The 20,256-nt window shown below is 42.2% G+C and overlaps 2 protein-coding genes and 1 long non-coding RNA gene across 3 annotated transcripts in view; all 3 read left to right on the top strand.

Annotated features, from left to right (window-relative positions):
* The first annotated feature begins 347 nt into the window (after positions 1 to 347).
* LOC127527367 (olfactory receptor 1-like) overlaps positions 348 to 20,256 on the top strand; it is a 30,779-nt gene continuing 10,870 nt past the window's right edge. Inside the window, exon 1 of the mRNA XM_051925939.1 lies at positions 348 to 586. The gene's annotated coding sequence lies outside the window, so the exon portion shown is untranslated. The remainder of the gene's footprint in view (positions 587 to 20,256) is intronic.
* Positions 6,354 to 7,283, top strand: LOC127527601 (olfactory receptor 1-like). The gene has a single exon (XM_051926709.1). It carries the CDS (start codon positions 6,354 to 6,356, stop codon positions 7,281 to 7,283), a length of 930 nt encoding a protein of 309 aa, XP_051782669.1.
* LOC127527399 (uncharacterized) overlaps positions 16,378 to 20,256 on the top strand; it is a 31,192-nt gene continuing 27,313 nt past the window's right edge. The window contains exon 1 of the long non-coding RNA XR_007934717.1: positions 16,378 to 16,890. This is a non-coding gene — a long non-coding RNA (uncharacterized LOC127527399). The remainder of the gene's footprint in view (positions 16,891 to 20,256) is intronic.

Below are 20,256 nucleotides of genomic sequence, written 5' to 3'. Positions count from 1 at the left end.
CCAAACACAGGGTGGAGTGGCAGTCCATTGCAAGGTACACTCACTTTTATTAACTTAGCATACATCAAAACAAATGGCTGCAGTACATAAATACAGTATGTTAATAACTTAAAAACATTCCAAGTCTAAAATCCATTCAATTCCTGGAGGTCTACTGCCAGACTAATCTAGAAATAGCAATTGTGGCAGGAGACATCACACCAAAGACTAATAAAGCTGATGTGTGTGCGCCTCATTATCCACATCCCAAGACACCTCCACCTGAAAGTGCGATGGAGCCTCAAAGGAGAACAAGACATAAATAAAAGAAGACGAGGCAGAAATCACACACGGGGACTTCACACTTTCCCAATTAGACATGCCTACCCTATGAATTGAGATGAAAATTCATTCAAAATTATTTTGAAGTGTTTGTCTCTAAATTATTCTGTAGTGTTACCTGGACTGTAGAAGGTAAAACGAACGAACATGTTATATACGTTTAATTAAATATTGCATGTGTCGTATGACATCGTAATTGTTCAAACTCTCAAATAAAATATCACTACAGCATGAAGCTACAGGGGGATTCTGCATATCACTGAAGGTAATAAATAAGATTTATTGTTTTTTCATCCCGGAAGACTAAGAGATGTCAAAAGAGCCATTATGTGAAAGCGCAAATTATCGGTGTCATATTTATTACATTATTTTAGTCATATTTTATAACGTAACTCATATCGGCTAGAGATTTGTACATAATGACTTTGACTCAGCTCACTGATGTCTGAATTAAATGTTAACTGAGCTCATCTTCTTACCCTGATATTCTACTCACCAGTGTTAAAAGTTTTCATTTGTTTCCTGTAAGCTGAGTCATTGATCAGAATGGTATTTGAGATTGACAGCTGAATCCTTTTAAGTCGGAATTCTAACAGTTTTTATAAATCTTCTATTTAGTTTGCCTTACCTTTAGCAACAAAAATCGAATCAATCTCATTGTAAAATGGAGCAGTAAGTTAGCAAGGTGCCCCCAGTGAAATCTAACAAAATCCTGAGGAACGCAGAGCGGGTTCTCTTAGACAGAGATTTCCAGTTGCTACCATTGTGTCACAGGTTCAAGGCTCTTGTCATATCAACAAGCAAATTAAAAGCGTAGCCTTAGTTTTTAGATGCTCTCTGGACCTCCTGGAGGTGGTGGTGGTGTAGGAGAGAATTAAAAGAAATCTGAGTCCCATTATGAACAAAATTCTAAATCATCTGACACACCAACACTGAGGATTTTCAGGCAACAAATTTTTTACCAGAAGTGTGTCAAGAAACACGACTGGGGGTCCTTAATACCAACATCAGTACGGCTGCATAGCACCTCACTACGGCAGGGACTGCCAAGTCAGAAGTTTTCTTTTTTGAGCATGTGAAAGGCACTATATAAATAAAATGTATTATTATTATTATTATTGTTATTATTTTTAATTTCTTTATTTTTTTGTCATTCTACTTTGTGTTCACACCATAGTGTATATGGATATGTATATTTATTCATTTTTCTATCTATTTATGTATTTATTTATTTAAAGGGCTTCTGTAAAAAGCCAAAATTCCCAATGGAGACAAATAAATAAAGTTCTATCTATATCTCGGTCAGGGTTCTCCTGCGCTTGGGATTCAAGTTCACGTATAATGTCACTTTTTTGATTCATTCATTTATGTACATAATGATGTTCGTTCATTCTTTATTTTTGGTTTTCTCTGTTTATATGTAGCCTGTGTGAGGTTCCATGTGTTTTAGGTTCTCCAAGAGGCGGGGCTACCTGCCAATCACCGCAAGGAACTGCCCTCCAGCCTATAAACTGGAGAGCCTTCCATAGTTTTGAATGCACTCCAGGAGTGGTGAGTTGATTGTGTCTTGTTGTGCCTTTTGTGTATTTCTTGTATTTTGTTCGAACCGTTTTTTGAATTTGGGTTGGATAATGTATTGGGACTTGTTTGCAATGCTTTTTAGGCAAATTAATTTTGCTTTTTGTTATCAGAATGATTTTGTCCAGAATAAACAGTTTATTTCATAAAGATTCTATGTGGCCCTTTATATCTAGTTGGGGTTTGATGGGCTTATCCCCCCAGTGGGCATTATCGGAAGTGCTTTATGGAATTGCTGGGACTTATGTGCTGTGAGACTCCCAGTATCCTGACAGAATTACCACCCCTGAACACATGATACATAACTCTAGCTACATATAAACATTGACAAAAAACAAAAATAAAGAATGAATATTATGTACAATCAAAAAGGAACAAAACAGGCACTAAACATGAATTTGAATCCTAGCCACAGCAGGCTGAGATATGACAGCTCTGAGAACAGAAAAGCAACTTGTTCAAATAATCCTTTATCTCAACTGCTATTATTATTCTTTTACACACTGTAAGTTTTACTTCAGTAAGTGTCCATGGGCTTTCATTTGAAATTGACCAGTGAATTGATCATTCGTCTCAATCACAGGTCATGTCACTTTAGGACTTTGGACATCGTCCCCCTGACAGGATATCAATGAGGACTTCAGCAGAAGTTTGTGAAGAAACACTACTGGGGATACTTTAACACTTTGAACACAAGGTATGAGTTAACATGTACTTCTCTGAGCCTGTCAAGGAGCAACATAGAATAAAACTTGTATTGCAGTGTACAGCCACTATAGTCACTGCTTCCACTTCTCAGTTATCTACTTATCTACAGTTATCTTCAATTCCACCGGGGGGAGTAAACTTTAACATTATACAAAGTTACTGTTTGTTATACCTGCATTGTTAACACTCTTTAATTAATATTGTTTTTTATCAGTATGCTGCTGCTGGAGTATGTGAATTTCCCCTTGGGGATCAATAAAGTATCTATCTATCTATCTATCTATCTATCTATCTATCTATCTATCTATCTATCTATCTATCTATCTATCTATCTATCTATCTATCTATCTATCTATAGTGCTGCCATATAATTGATAGCCATAGCATTTTTGTTCTTAGATGTAAAGGCTGTTCATAAATACAGTCGGTAGTTATGTCGTCTTGAAAAATGTACAAAGCTGTTGATGTTTTGAAACAAGTAGATTTACTGCAAGATGAATATTTTGATGATAATGACAGCTATAGAGATAGTGACAATCAATTGAAAGATGTGGAACCTGTAGGCTCTGGCGCTGATGTGGACCGCTGCTCCAAAGGCGTTTCTTCATCACAAGGTGTCCAACTTGTCGTGACTCTCAGGAGAGCACGACATGGACTTTCTGCTGTCCACTGAGTGTAAATAGTCATCAGCTACCAAATGTGTTCAACAAGTGTGGACAGCGCAAAGATACGCGGTATATCTACGGCACATGTGCTTCTTCATTCATGATGTCAGTGTTGCCATGTTGGAGTGCAAGAGGCTCACCTTCATCTTCATCTGTTTTTTCACTGTTGCTACAGAGAGGGATACCAGTAACTTCAGTGTGACCATTTTCACGTTCCTCTGCCTCTAAAACTCCAGGAGGGGTGAAAGCAAGGGTTGTACATGTAGAACTTGTGCTATCACATTGAGGGGTAGACTCAGGAGGAGCATGGAACAAAGAGGTACATTTCTTCACTATTTTTTTCATTTCCTCATTTTTCTTCCGTTTGTCCGACCTGGAGGGATAGCTACATTTCATTTTGTAGCTTTTGTAGCCACAGGCGATGCACAAACCAGTGTGTTTCTTCGTGCCGGTCCCAAGCCCAGATAAATGGGGAGGGTTACGTCAGGAAGGGCATCTGGTGTAAAATTTTGCCAAATCAATATGTGGACAACAATACAAATTTCCATACCGGATCTGTCTAGGTCTGGGTTAACAACGACCACCCCCAGTATTGTTAGCCAACAGGGTGCTGGCGGAAATTGGGCTACTGTTGGCCGAAGAAGAAGAAGAAGAAGAAGAGGGGGAGATGTGTCTGGAGGCGGGAGGAGAGGAGGAAAGTAAAGAGAGTGGAACTGAGGGTAGGAACTTTGAATGTTGGCAGTATGACTGATAAGTGGAGAGATTTAGCGATATGATGGAGAGAAGGAAGGTTGATATATTGTGCGTTCAAGAGACTAAATGGAAGGGGAGTAAGGCCAGGTGGATCGGAGGTGGATTCAAATTGTTCTATCATGGTGTGGATGGGAGGAGAAATGGCGAAGGAGTTATTTCGGAAGGAACAGTATGTCAAGAGTGTTTTGGAGGTGAAAAGAGTGTCAGACAGAGTAATGATTATGAAGCTGGAAATTGGAGGTGTGATGATGAATGTTGTTAGTGCATATGCACCGCAAGTTGGGTGTGCAATGGGTGAGAAAGAAGATTTTTGGAGTGAGTTGGATGAAGTGATGAACAGTGTAACCAAGGGACAGAAAGTGGTGATTGAAGCGGATTTCAATGGGCATGTTGGTGAAGGGAACAGTGGAGACGAGGAGGTGATGAATAGGTATGGTGTCAAGGAGAGGAATGAAGAAGGTCAGAGGATAGTGGATTTTGCCAAAAGGATGGACATGGCTGTGGTGAATACATATTTTAAGAAGAAGGAGGAACATAGGGTTACATACAAGAGTGGAGGAAGATGCACACAGGAAAATTATATCCTATGAGGAAGAGTTGATCTGAAAGAGACTGAAGACTGCAGGTCTGTGCAGACTGTGGTAGCAGGTGAAAGTGTAGTTAAGCAGCATAGGATGATGGTTTGTAGGATGGTGTTGGAGATCAAGAAGAGGAAGAGAGTGAGGGCAGAGCCAAGGATCAAATGGTGGAAGTTGAAAAAGGAAGACTGCAAGGTTGAGTTTAGGGAGGAGGTGAGACAGGCACTGGGTGGCAGTGAAGAGTCACCAGACAGCTGGGAAACTACAGCAGATGTAGTAAGGGTGACAGCAAGAAGGGTGCATGGCGTGACATCTGGAAAGAGGAAGGAGGAAAAGGAAACCTGGTGGTGGAATGGGAAAGTACAGGAGAGTATACAGAGGAAGAGGATGGTGAAGAAGAAGTGGGATAGTCGGAGTGATGCAGAAAGAAGACAAGAGTACAAGGAGATAAGACACAAGGTGAAGAGAGAGGTGCCGAAGGCTACAGAAATGGCGTATGATGAGTTGTATGAGAGGTTGGGCACTAAGGAGGGAGAAAAGGACCGTTGGGCTAGACAGAGGGACCGAGCTGGGAAAGAATGTGCAGCAGGTTAGGGTGATAAAGGATAAAGATGGAAACATACTCACAAGTGAGGAGAGTGTGTTGAGCAGATGGAACGAGTACTTTGAGAGGCTGATGAATGAAGAGAACGAGAGAGAGAAGAGGTTGTGGAGATAGTCAATCAGGAAGTGCAACGGATTAGCAAGGAGGAAGTGAGGACAGCTATGAAGAGGATGAAAAATGGAAAGGCTGTTGGTCCAGATGACATACCTGTGGAAGCATGGAGGTGTTTAGGAGAGACGGCAGTGGAGTTTTTAACCAGATTGTTTAATGGAATCTTGAAAAGTGAGAGGATACCTGAAGAGTGGAGAAAAAGTGTATTGGTGCCAATATTTAAGAATAAGGTAGGGTGTGCAGGACTGTAGTAACTAACAGGGGGATGAAATTGATGAGCCACAGCATGAAATTATGGGAAAGAGTAGTGGAAGCTCAGTTAAGAAGTGAGGTGATGACTAGTGAGCAGCAGTATGATTTCATACCAAGAAAGAGCACCACAGATGTGATGTTTGCTCTGAGGAAGTTGATGGAGAAGTTTAGAGAAGGCCAGAAGGAGTTGCATTGTGTCTTTGTGGACCTGGAGAAAGCACATGACAGGGTGCCTCGAGAGGAGCTGTGGTATTGAATGAGGAAGTCGGGAGTGGCAGAGAAGTACGTAAGAGCTGTACAGGATATGTACGAGGGAAGTGTGACAGTGGTGAGGTCTGCAGTAGGAGTGACGGAGGTGGGATTACATCAGGGATCAGCTCTGAGCCCTTTCTAATTTGCAATAGTGATAGACAGGTTGACAGATGAGATTAGACAGGAGTCCCTGTGGATTATGATGTTTGCTGATGACATTGTGATCTGTAGCGATACTAGGGAGCAGGTTGAGGAGACCCTAGAGAGGTTGTATTGCCCTTGTGTTTTGTATAATACTATTTTAAATTTTTCATCTTTCTTGCTATTATAAGAGTGTTCCTCTCTCCTAACACGTTTAGCTCCTACTGTTAGATTCAACATGACTAAATCTAATGAAGTTTCATGTATGATGTGATGACTACCGCTGTACAGCATAACTAAACTTAAGGCTGATGTTAACTTCTCCGCAGGTAGCCTCAGTAACCTGAACTGTATCTCTTTGTTTTTTTCAGGAGAGGTTACACTCCAAGCATGAACCAAACCTCAATGTCCGTGTCAGAGTTCGTCTTGCTTTGTACAATCGACTCCCAGAAGAAAAGCTACACCATTGTTATGCTCACTGTGGTCTACTTGGTGACGCTGCTTGGGAATTTCCTGGTAGTTCTGGTCATAGCAATGAATCCTCAGTTGCAAAAGCCCATGTATGTTGGCATTGCAGCTTTAGCAATAATCGACTTGGTTGGCAGCACAAATATTATTCCCAAACTAATTGCTGTTCTTTCAGACTGGGCAGCTATTCCCTATGGGTTTTGCTTGCTTCAGATGGTTTTGGTGTTATATTTAGGGGCAGCAGAATCCTATCTGTTGGTTTTCATGGCATGTGACCGCTATGTGGCAGTGGTCCATCCACTGCGATATTCTACATTGGTGACAAAAAGAGCCATCTTGGCTGCTAGTACATTAATATATTTGGCTACAGCTGCTTTTGTTTTAGCTATGCTGATTTTCATCACGGAGTTGTCTTTTTGTAATACTAATATCCTAAATTATTGTTTTTGTGATTATTCATCACTAGTTAAAATAGCTTGCAAGGAAGATCCTAAATACTTTCTCCCTCTGTCAGTTGGTTCTTTTGTTTTTGGCATTTGTCCATTTGTATTTATTTTACTTTCCTATGCGCGGATTGCTTATGCTGCTCTGAAGATCTCATCTAGTGATGGAAAAAAGAAGACTCTGAATACGCTCACCACTCATCTACTGGTGGTGGCACTCTTCCTTATTCCACTTGTATTGTCCTACCTGTTAACTGCAGTAGGAGTGAAGCTGTCTACTGAATCATACAACACCATGATAATTGTGGCAAATATCGTGCCACCAATGTTCAATCCCATGATATACAGCTTCAGAAACAAGGAGATCCGTAGCAGCATCCAGAAACTTTTCAAAAGTGCAAAATTTTAAAATATGCCTCACATTCTGAAGACTTCAGATTTGGTGTATGAACAGTGACTCCCATAATGCTGTATTATAGCACCAGTGTATATCTATCACTTATGTCAATAAAATAATACAATATTTGTATTTGAGTACTTTCAGAATGTTAGTGTTGCTTGTTACGTATAAAAAAAAAGTTATGCCACATGATTTCACATTTTCAGTGATTTCAAAGCTTTTTTGATGCAAGACTCCAGACTGAGAGAATCAAGAGAATATAAGCATCAAGAATGCTAAATAAAATGTGTAAGAGAGGAGACGGAACACAGAAAAAGGTTTGGGGCATGACCGTAACCTTATGTAATGTGCAACAAGGAAACAAATACATCTTTTTATAGAGATATTAGTAATGTCTTTTCTGATGCAGAACTGAACTGAAATGGTAGGTTCCAAATTTAAAAGGGCTGTCAGGTTCAGGTGTTCAGGCAAACACTGGAAGTGACATCAGCAGTGAAGTGGCTGTTAGTCTTCCTTTCTGCAGAGGGAAGAAGAGGGAAGGCATTAGATTACAGCGCCAACCCCTGGTTTTGTTGGGTAATTACCATCACCAGTGTCCTTAAACTGTCTCCCTAACACACCAGAATTCTAGAGCTTTAATGGCTCATGACAGATTCTCTGTTCTTCACAAATATTTATGCAACACAAGCCAGGCCTTTGTTAAGGACTTGTTACATATCAGTAAGTGACTCAAGGATCAGCTAAATGTGGCTCTTGCCATTTGCGGATTTATGATTTGTGGCTCTGCCTATTCACCGATTTGTCATCAATAGCTAAACGGAAGTAATTCTGAAAGTTGTGCAAGCAGTAAACGGGAAGCATTGAAGGAGAGGTAGAGGCGGATCTTCAAGTCAAACACAGAGCATTGTGGGAATGACATATTTCTTGCTTACTATGAAGACCTTGTTTCTAAGAAGTAACTGATAATAATATTTAAATAAAAAATGTACTCATTTTGTATGTTTTGACCATATAAATGGGTATTGAACGTGAGGTATATGCAACACATAATAACACATTATCCGTGGATGTTTTTCACATTGTCTGACATTGTCCAGTACTAGTCACTGCTGGGCGCCTCTGAATATTTAATATCTAAGTTCTCTACAAAAACATGAGATTAAATTATTTTATTGGCTACTACAACAAACTACATGGGGTATGTAACATTAAAAAAATATCACTTTTGGGTGGAGTATCCCTTTAACAAGTCAACAGTAAGGTATGTAAGAAAAAAAGAGCAGGAAATCAGTGATGACGTTACTGCAGCTCCACCAGCAAGTGTGAAGACTCTTTATATGACTGTTGCAGCACAGTTCATAATACAATGCAGTAATTACATATCGTTGTACTTTTTGTTTTGGTGGAAGTCACTGTGACCTCAGGGTATTGATCGTTGATTAGCTGTCCTTTCTGCATTCTCAAGGTTATCCTGATTCACTCTTTACAATTTATGTAAGATCAGACTGTCTCTGACAGAGTATGCAAAACAACTCCAGGTCCAGGCTTTGGGTCTTATCACGTCTGGTCTACTGCATCTCTGTGCCGGCAGGAGTACCAGCATGTGTTTCCAAGCCATTATAGTTAATTCAAAATGCAGGAGCATGTCTGATGTTCAACCAGCTGAGGCAGGCACATGTCACTCCTCTCTTCAGAACACTGCATTGGCTTCCTGTCGCAGGACAAATTAAGTTCAAACCCTCGGTGCTTTCCTACAGAGTAGTCAGTGGCTCAGCATCTCTCTCTCTCTCTCTCTCTCTCTATATATATATATATATATATATATATATATCCATCCATCCATCCATTTTCCAACCCGCTGAATCCGAACACAGGGTCACGGGGGTCTGCTGGAGCCAATCCCAGCCAACACAGGGCACAAGGCAGGAACCAATCCCGGGCAGGGTGCCAACCCACCGCAGATATATATATATATATATATATATATATATATATATATAGTCAGAAACTCCACACAGAGTCATAGCAAGGTTTGGAGCAGCCACCCGTATATTTAGTACCTTGGCTGCAAAGTCACAAAATGTTATACAGCATGGATGTGCACAAAACTGAGTCCAAAACAGAACTGAGGGAATAAGGAAAAGGTGAAGCCTTTTAAAGGGGAAGACAGGAAGTGAAGTCAGAGGGATCGGGCTCATAAGGGTCTTCAGCCATAGGCTTGGACCCAGAAGTGACATCAATAGGTTCCAGGTGGAATTCCCCGTGGATGGTCTGCAGGAAAGCAAGAAAAAGAATCAGTGCACTCTGCCACATCCCGGTCAGAATGGAATTACCCTTACTATATATATATATGTCATGCTTGGGTCACAGTTGCACAGATACATTCAGGGTTTTCGAGAAACATAAACTTTATTCGTAAACAGCATAATTAAGCAGAGGATGTCTAAGGCAATAAGACACAAGGACAGCTGCTGTACAGGCTTTTAAATGTTTGAAGAGCCACACAAGATGCAGATCAAGCGGCACAGAAGCAGCGGCAGCAAGCCAGGAGCTAATCGAGCAAAGAAGAGGTAAAAAACTGTATTTGTTTCCCATTGTATCACCGTTTAAGAGGGAGTTTTAGAGGAGCGACCATGTCAGCGACTATGTCTTCTAGGGATGTGTTCAGCCCACCCTCCTCACACCCCCTCCCTCAGCTTTATTCACACCTTTGTGAATTAAGCAACTCTCCAAACCAGGTTCATCCTTACCTTGAGAAACCAGGAATTATTATTTCCAATACCCTTTTTGTTGTCATAAACGTGTGTTGGAAAAATGGAAGGTATGTTTTCTTATATCGAAACGTCTGCCGCTTCAAAGTAGACATACTGTATTTGGTAAGTTTTAAGGTTTTCTGTTGGTGCTCTGTGCCCTAATGCCTCCATTATAAAGCAGCATTGCTGAAAAGATCTTTTTAATGTATAGAAAATATCCCAGCTGAAGTCTCACTACTTCAGTTTAGCACACCCTGACTAGAGCTGCTGATTAACTGTACAGACTGCATCTCTGCTGTTAGTCATTAGCACTAAAACATAAGTAACAGGATAGTTATAATTTGATACTAACCCTCACCTATTGTGTTTCTCTTCTCGATACTCAAACGTGGCACTTGGTGCCACGGCCCACCTGCCAAGTTGTTTTGCCTGCCTAAGGTAAAGTCATCCCTGATGGAGGATCACAGGAATCATGGGAAAGAGGAGTCCTTTCATCAGATTAGCGCTATTTCAGCTGTGGAATGGCCAAATAGGGGAGGAAGCTTGATGAATGAAGTCTCCAGGACTCTAAACAAATCCAAATCATATTATGTGATATCATCTACTGTTAAGGGCGGCATGGTGGTGCAGTGGTAGCGCTGCTGCCTCGCAGTTAGGAGACCCGGGTTCGCTTCCCGGGTCCACCCTGCGTGGAGTTTGCATGTTCTCCCCGTGTCTGTGTGGGATTCCTCCGGGCGCTCCGGTTTCCTCCCACAGTCCAAAGACATGCAGGTTAGGTGGATTGGTGATTCTAAATTGGCCCTAGTGTGTGCTTGGTGTGTGGGTGTGTTTGTGTGTGTCCTGCGGTGGGTTGGCACCCTGCCCGGGATTGGGTCCCTGCCTTGTGCCCTGTGTTGGCTGGGATTGGCTCCAGCAGACCCCCGTGTTCGGATTCAGCGGGTTGGAAAATGGATGGATGGATGGATCTACTGTTAAATTCTGCTCCGTACTTGTAAAATTTTTATTTTTATACTGTATTGAGGATTTGTTCTGTTCTGTATATTGTACTGCATTACATTTACCCCCTTCTTTTTGACACCCACTGTACGCCCAACCTACCTGTAAAAGGGTCTCTCTCTGAACTGCCTTTCCCGAGGTTTCTTTCATTTTGTCCCTACAAGGGTTTCTTTGGGAGTTTTTCCTTGTCTTCTTAAAGAGTCAAGGCTGGGGGGCTGTCAAGAGCCAGGGCTTGTTACAGCCCATTGCTGCACTTCTTGTGTGATTTTGGGCTATACAAAAATAAATTGTATTGTAAATTGTAAAAAGGTTAAACTTAGAAAGCAATTTTGCATGAAAAATGCATATATACCATGTTTGTGAATAAGCAACATTTACTTGAAAAATACCAAATTTATCTTTTAAGTCAGTGGTTCCAAAAATTGGTCCTGCGGACCCCCCTGTGGCTGCAGGTTTTTGTTCCAAGGCACTTCTGTTTTTAGCCTAATTAGGTGAGCTGTTATTTCCCAGTCTTTGTGTTTTGAGGACCATGTAGGAGGAGGAAGTGTGATGGTCTGCGGTTCTTTTGCTGGTGACAGAGTTGGTGATGAGAAAGCAGAAAAAACATTAACTGTAATGATTATAAGTATCCATCTATCCATCCATTATCCAACCTGCTATATCCTAACTGCAGGGTTGCGGGGGTCTGCTGGAGCCAACACAGGGCGAAAGGCAGGAAGCAGACCCCAGGCAGGGGCTAGCCCACTACAGATGAGTATTTAACTCACAAAATACCAATAACTGTACTTTGTATTAATCATGCTGCAGAGAACTACAGTGCATCCGGAAAGTATTCACAGCGCATCACTTTTTCCATATTTTGTTATGTTACAGCCTTATTCCAAAATGATTAAATTCATTTTTTTCCTCAGAATTCTACACACAACACCCCATAATGACAACGTGAAAAAAGTTTACTTGTTTTGATTTAGGCAAAGCTTTAGTGCTATGCAGGGCTGCTGAAACCGTCACAAAAGTCACAAGCCAGAGAACTGATAAGTGAAAACTGCACTTTGAGGCAAAAACCAAAATTACATAATGCACATGTGAAAGTAACAGGTTATGCAGACGCTGATATCCCTGTAAACAAAAATGTGTGGCAAAGGTGACATATAAGGGCATGATGCGCATGTTAACTTTAAATTATACTCCAAAAGATATAAAAGCGATATTGGGTTTAACTGCTTGTGAGAGACTAAATCTAGTAAAGAGAGTTTTAGTCCTTGAAAGTGAAAACCCTGATTATGATCAACTGATAGAAGAACACAGTGATTTGTTTAAAGGACTAGGATGTCTCCCAGGAGAGCGCACCATAAAAATTGACAGAAATACACCTCCCATCATCCATCCATGCAGAAAAGTTCAATTTTCTCTGAGAGAACCTTTAAAAGCTGAGCTTGACAGAATGGAACACCTAGGAGTAATTGAGAAAGTAGACACTCCAACTGAATGGGTTAATTCTTTAGTAATTGTAGACAAGAAAAATGGAAATTTAAGAATTTGTCTGGATCCAAGAGATCTGAATAGTTCAATTAAGAGAGAGCATTTTAAACTCCCTACTCGTGAAGAAATAATGTCTCAATTTGCAAATGCCAGGTATTTTAGTAAACTGGATGGATTTTCAGAATTTTGGTAGCTAAAATTGGATGATGCCAGTGCAAATCTATGTATTTTTAATACCCCTTTTGCCAGACACCGGTTTTTGAGACTTCCTTTTGGGATTGCTTCTGCACCAGAAGTATACCATAAAACTATACATATGATATATGAGCACATTGAAGGCATTGATACCTCCGTGGATGATAAAATTATCAGAATCAGAATCAGAATCAGAATCAGAATCAGCTTTATTGGCCAAGTATATGTACACATACAAGGAATTGGACTCCGGTTTTACCTAGTATTGTCCCTGATGCTGTGAGATTGACTTAAGTGTTCATGAGAGTGATGGCCTGAGGAAAGAAACTGTTCACATGTCTGGTAGTTTTGGCGTACAGTGCTCTGTAGCGCCTACCAGAGGGAAGAAGTTGAAAAAGGTTGTAACCAGGGTGTGATGGGTCTGCAATGATGTTTTCTGCCCGTTTCCTGACTCGAGATCTGTATAAGTCTTGAATGGAGGGCAGATCAACACCAATGATTTTTTCTGCAATCCTGACTGTCCGTTGAAGTCTGTTCCTGTCCTGTTTTGTGGCTGAGCCAAACCAGACTGTGATAGATGAACAGAGAACAGACTGGATTACTGCAGAGTAAAATTGGATGAGCAGCTCCTGAGGCAGGTTGAACTTTCTGAGCTGGCGCAGGAAGTACAACCTCTGCTGGGCCTTTTTAACAATTGTGTTTATGTTTAGTTCCCACTTTAGGTCCTGGGAAATTGTGGATCCCAGAAACCTAAAGTTTTCCACAGCGGACACAATGCTGTTGAGTAGTGTGAGAGGGGGCAGCACTGGGGGGCTCCTCCTGAAGTCCACTGTCATCTCCACAGTTTTAAGCTTGTTCAGCTCCAGGTTGTTTTGACCGCACCAGAGGGCCAGCTGTTCGACCTCTCGTCTGTATACAGACTCATCACTGTCCTTGATGAGGCCAATGACTGTCATATCATCTGCGAACTTCAGGATTTTAACAGACGGGTCTCTTGAGGTGCAGTCATTTGTGTAGAGGGAGAAGAGCAGAGGAGAGAGGACACATCCCTGGGGGGCGCCAGTGCTGACTGTTCGTGTGCTGGATGTGATTTTTCCCAGTCTCACTTGCTGCTTCCTATCTGTCAGGAAGTTTTTGATCCACAGGGAGATGGGAGCTGGTACAGTGAGCCAAGTGAGTTTGGTGTGGAGGACTTCTGGAATGATAGTGTTGAACGCCGAGCTGAAGTCCACAAACAGGATCCTAGCATATGTCCCTGGAGAGTCGAGATGTTGCAGGATGTAGTGCAGTCCCATGTTGATTGCATCATCCACTGACCTGTTTGCTCGGTAAGCAAACTGTAGGGGGTCAAGCAGGGGGTCTGTAATGTCCTTCAGGTAGGTCAACACCAGTCTTTCAAAGGATTTCATGACCACAGACGTCAGGGCGACTGGCCTGTAGTCATTTAACCCTGCAATGGAGGTTTTCTTTGGAACCGGGATAATTGTGGAACGTTTAAGGCAGGAGGGAACTTCACATAGCTCCAGGGATCTGTTGAAGATCTGTGTAAATATGGGGGCCAGCTGATCAGCACAGACTTTAAGACAGGAGGGTGACACACCATCTGGACCTGGTGCCTTCCTGATCTTCTGTCTCCTGAAGAGCTGACTCACGTCCCCTTCACAGATCCTGAGTGCAGGTATGGTGTCAGTGGGGAGGGGCAGGGGCTTGGTAGTGAGTGCTGGGACTGTATTTAGATTGGCGTGGGTGAGAGGTGTGAAAGAGGGATTATCAAACCTGCAGTAGAACAAATTCAGCTCGTTGGCTAGTTGATGGTTCTCTTCAGTATGGGGGGGATGGTTTCCTGTAGTTGGTGATGTCTTTCAAACCTCTCCACACTGATGCAGGGTCGTTGGCTGTAAACCTATTTTCCAGCTTTTCAGTGTAGCACCTCTTTGCTACTCTGATCTCCTTTGTCAATGTGTTTCTGGCTTGATTATACAGGATTCTGTCCCCACTTCTGTAGGCCTTCTCCTTAGCCTTACGAAGCTGCCTGAGTTTTGTAGTAAACCAGGGTTTGTTGTTGTTGTATGTGCGAAAAGTTTTCATGGGCACACACATATCCTCACAAAAACTGACGTAGGATGTCACAGTGTCAGTAAGCTCATCCAGGTCTGTCGCTGCAGACTCAAAAACACTCCAATCAGTACAGTCAAAGCAGGCTTGTAGTTCCAGCTTTGCCTCGTTGGTCCATCTCTTCACCGTTTTCACCACAGGCTTTGCAGATCTTAAGTTCTGCCTGTAAGTCGGGAGAAGATGAACCAAACAGTGGTCAGAGAGTCCCAGGGCAGCACGAGGGACAGAGCGATAAGCATCCTTTAATGTAGTGTAGCAGTGGTCCAGTGTGTTTTTGTCCCTTGTAGGACACTTAATATGCTGACTGAATTTTGGCAGTTCTTGCCTGAGGTTTGCTCTGTTAAAATCACCAAGAACAATGAGCAGGGAGTCCGGGTGTTTGTGCTCCATGTTAGTTATCTGGTCAGCCAGGTGTTGTAATGCTTCACTAACACAGGCCTGAGGTGGGATGTAAACACCAACCAGAATAAACGAGGAAAACTCCCGCGGTGAATAGAACGGTTTACAGTCAATGAAAAAAGACTCTAAGTGAGGGCTGCATGTTTTGATTAGTACTGTGACATCTGTACACCAACCTTCGTTTATGTAGAAACAGATTCCGCCTCCTTTCGTTTTCCCCGAGAGCTCCATGACGCGGTCCGCACGGAGAAGTTGGAAGCTCGGCAGGTATAATGCGCTATCGGGGATGTGCTCACCAAGCCAGGTTTCAGTGAAGCACAGGACAGCAGATCTGGAAAAGTCCGTGTTTATTCTGTTTAACAGAAGCAGTTCGTCCATCTTGTTGGCCAAAGAGCGGACGTTCGCCAGGTGAATTGAAGGGAGCGCAGTTCGAAAACCCCGGTATATGGGGAGCTAACAAGGAAGAACATGATGAGAGACTCAGAAAGGTAGTTGAAGCTACACAAAAAGCCAATTTAAAGCTAAATAAAAGCAAATGTAAAATAGGCGTGTCTTAACTGACATGCTAGGCGTTACAATCAGCAGTAGAGGCATCCATCCTGATCCAATGAAAGTGTCAGCTATTGAAATTATGCAAAAACCACAAAGTAACAAAGATGTTCAGAGGTTTACCGAAATGATTAATTACATGGGAAAATTCATAGCCAACCTTTCTGAAGAAATAGCTCCACTAAGAAGGCTAACTGAAAAGAAAAATGAATAGGAATGGAATCACGAGCAAGAAATGGCATGGCAACATTTAACGAAAGTACTTACAAAAGAACCAGTACTGAAATTTTATGATCCGCCAAGACCAATCAAAATTTCAGCTGATGCATCTGAAACAGGTCTGGGAGCTGTTTTACTTCAGAAATACGATGAAAACTAGCAACCCGTGGAATATGCATCTCGCTCTATGACAGGTGCAGAAACCAGATATGCCCAAATAGAAAAAGACTGCTTAGCATTGTTTTCGTATGTAATAGATTTCATCAGTTTGTGGCAGGACAAATGGCCATTGTAGAAACCGATCATAAGCCATTAAGATCGTTATTTGTAAAAGCCCTCAATGAATGTTCATTATGAATTCAAACTTCAGCGTTATGCACTAAATGTTGTCATCTATATGCTACACCGATCCCTCTCCCACTTGAACAGAGGCAGTAGTGCTGTAAGAATTATGTTTCTGGACTTCTCTAGCACCTTCAACACCATCCAACCTCTGCTCCTTAGGGACAAGCTGACAGAGATGGGAGTAGATTCATACCTGGTAGCATGGATCGTGGACTATCTAAAAGACAGACCTCAGTATGTGCGTCTCGGGAACTGCAGGTCTGACATTGTGGTCAGCAAGACAGGAGCGCCGCAGCGGACTGTACTTTCTCCGGTCCTGTTCAACCTATATACATCAGACTTCCAATACAACTCAGAGTCCTGACATGTGCAAAAGTTCGCTGACGACACTGCTATCATGGGCTGCATCAGGAGTGGACAGGAGGAGGAGTATAGGAACCTCATCAAGGACTTTGTTAAATGGTGTGACTCAAACCAGCTACACCTGAACACCAGCAAAACCAAGGAGGTGGTGGTGGATTTTAGGAGGCCCAGGCCCCTCATGGACCCCGTGATCATCAGAGGTGACTATGTGCAGAGGGTGCAGACCTATAAATACCCGGGAGTGCAGCTGGATGATAAACTGGACTGGACTGCCAATACTGATGCTCTCTGCAAGAGAGGACAGAGCTGACTATACTTCCTTAGAAGGCTAGCGTCCTTCAACATCTGCAATAAGATGCTGCAGATGTTCTATCAGACGGTTGTGGCGAGCGCCCTCTTCTACATGATGGTGTGCTGGGGAGGCAGCATAAAGAAGAGGGATGCCTCACTCCTAGACAAACTGGAGAAGGAAGGCAGGCTCTATTGTAGGCATGGAGCTGGACAGTTTGACATCTATGGCAGAGTGGCGGGCGCTGAGCAGGCTTCTGTCAATCATGGAGAATCCACTGCATCGACTGAACAGGATCATCTCCAGACAGAGGAGCAGCTTCAGCGACAGACTGCTGTCACCGTCCTGCTCCACTGACAGACTGAGGAGATCGTTCATCCATCACACTATGCAAGTCTTCAATACCACCCGGGGAGGTAAACGTTAACATTATACAAAGTTATTGTCTGTCTGTATACCTGCATTGTTATCACTCTTTAATTTAACATTTTTTTATCAGTATGCTGCTGCTGAAGTATGTGAATTTCCCCTTGGGATTAATAAAGTATCTATCTATCTATCTATCTATCTATCTATCTATCTATCTATCTATCTATCTATCTATCTATCTATCTATCTATCTATCTATCTATCTATCTATCTTGTATATACACCGGGAAAGCAGATGTATACAGCAGATACACTGTCCAGAGCAGTTGATCCAAAGTCTTCACCTGATTATCAAGTATTTGAAGATATCCAGGCATGTGTAAACCTCATTACAGAAGCTCTACCTGTTGCAAATGCCAAAATGCATCTAACTAGGCAGGAGACTGAGAAAGATGGGACACTTATGCAGGTGGTAAATGCTATAGAAACTAGTTGACCTAATGCGAAAAAAGACTGTAGTATGGATCTTAGTGAGTATTGGAACTACAGGGCTGAACTGACTGTTATTGATGGTATTATATACAAGGGCAGTAAAATAGTAATTCCACAAAGATTAAGAAAAGACATGCTAAAAAAATTCATGAGGGTCACCTGGGAGTTGAGAAATGTAAGAGAAGGGCTCATGAAGAAATATATTGGCCAAGAATAAACCAAGACATTACAGATGAGGTGTCAAGTTGTCCAACATGTGTTTGGTACCGGTCCAATGATCCCAGAGAGCCACTAAAATCACATCCAGTACTTCAGAGACCTTATCAAAAGGTAGGTGCTGACCCTTTCACTTGTGACCAGAAGGATTATCTTATTATAACTGATTATTACTCCCTGTATCCAGAAGTATGTGGATTGAGTAAAGCAACAGCAGAGAATGTCATTGTGTGCATGAAATCCATTTTTTCGAGGCATGGTGTGCCAGAGGAAGTTTTTACAGACAATGGTCCACAATTTTCAAATGCAAGTTTTAAAGTCTTTGCAGAGAGCTGGGATTTTTTTCATAATACATCTAGTCATCATTTTCCACAATCCAATGGTCTAGTAGAAAAGTCTATGGGCATTGTGTCACACACGTGCGAACAGGAGGACGTTGTATGGACCAAGCAAAGGTAATTCCACGCCAGGTCAGGGGTTGACGGGGTGCACTAAACCTTCTCCTGTTATCTCTGCAAACCAGCTGTGGGAAAACCTGTCTGATTCAGAGTGGATGACATCACTTCCAGTTACGGCGCCCAGAAGAATACCAGTTCTGGTTCCGGCGCCTAGAAGAATATCACTTCCTGTTCCAGCGCCCAGAAGAACGTCATTTTCGGCACCCAAACTGACATCAGAAGAACATCACTTCCGGTTCCCTTACATCACTTCCTGTTTGATCCCTTAAAGCCACCATCTTTGCAAACCCTCATCAGTTCTGTTTTGGACTCCATACTGAGAACATCTCTGTACAGTAATCCCTCCTCCATCGCGGGGGTTGCGTTCCAGAGCCACCCGCGAAATAAGAAAATCCGCGAAGTAGAAGCCATATGTTTATATGGTTATTTTTATATTGTCATGCTAGGGTCACAGATTTGCGCAGAAACACAGGAGGTTGTAGAGAGACAGGAACGTTATTCAAACACTGCAAACAAACATTTGTCTACTTTTTCAAAAGTTTAAACTGTGCTCCATGACAAGACAGAGATGACAGTTCTGTCTCACAATTAAAAGAATGCAAACATATCTTCCTCTTCAAAGGAAACAGAGAGGAAGCAAACAAATCAATAGGGCTGTTTGGCTTTTAAGTATGCGAAGCACCGCCGGTACAAAACTGTTGAAGGCGGCAGCTCACACCCCCTCCGTCAGGAGCAGGGAGAGAGAGAGAGAGAGAGAGATAGAAAAACAAAGTCAAAAATCAATACGTGCCCTTTGAGCTTTTAAGTATGCGAAGCACCGTGCAGCATGTCGCTTCAGGAAGCAGCTGCACACAGAAGGTAGCAACGTGAAGATAATCTTTCAGCATTTTTAGACGAGATTCCGTATCGTCTAGGTGTGCGAACAGCCCACCTGCTCACACCCCCTACGTCAGGATCAGAGAAAGTCAGCGCAAGAGAAAGAGAGAGAAAGTAAGTTGGGTAGCTTCTCAGCCATCTGCCAATAGCATCCCTTGTATGAAATCAACTGGGCAAACCAACTGAGGAAGCATGTACCAGAAATTAAAAGACCCATTGTCCTCAGAAATCCGCGAACCAGCAAAAAATCCGCGATATATATTTAAATATGCTTACATATAAAATCCGCGATAGAGTGAAGCCGCGAAAGGCGAAGCATGATATAGCGAGGGATCACTGTACTATTTAAAAGCCTTTTGCAGCCAGGAATATTATATGGGTGGCTGCCCCAAACCTTTTTTAAGTGTGTTTAGTCAATTCATTTCCCAATTGTTAAAAAGATGATATGCAAAGCAAAGGATAGTGGATGTGATTTTTATAAGGCTCTTTTAGCATATCCCAGTTCACCACTAGAATGTGGCTATTCACCAGCTTACTGTATATCCTACTGGGTCGACGTATTCGTTCCAATCTCCCCGTAAAAGATGATCTCTTGAACACGTGGGATGGTGAGGAGATGAGACAGTTCAAAGATAAACAACAAACTAAACAAAAGATGTCTTTTGACAGAGGAACACAACAGTTGCCAGAGCTATGTGAAGGAGACAGTGTAAGATTAAAAGATAACACAAACACATGGACATTGAACTATAAATGCAGAACTATAAATATCTGGGAGTGCAGCTGGTTGATAAATTAGACTGGACTGCCAATACTGATGCTCTGTGCAAGAGAGGACAGAGCCGACTATACTTCCTTAGAAGGCT

The sequence above is a fragment of the Erpetoichthys calabaricus genome, chromosome 4 (genome assembly GCF_900747795.2).
Source record: "Erpetoichthys calabaricus chromosome 4, fErpCal1.3, whole genome shotgun sequence".
Taxonomy (NCBI): Eukaryota; Metazoa; Chordata; class Cladistia; order Polypteriformes; family Polypteridae; genus Erpetoichthys; species Erpetoichthys calabaricus.
The sequence above is the reverse complement of the archived record's forward strand: the minus strand, read 5'-3'. Positions and strand labels throughout refer to the sequence as shown.

What these genes read in the sequence shown, in the direction of transcription:
- LOC127527601 (XM_051926709.1), top strand. Translation starts at nt 6,354, where the DNA reads ATGAACCAAACCTCAATGTCCGTGTCAGAGTTCGTCTTGCTTTGTACA.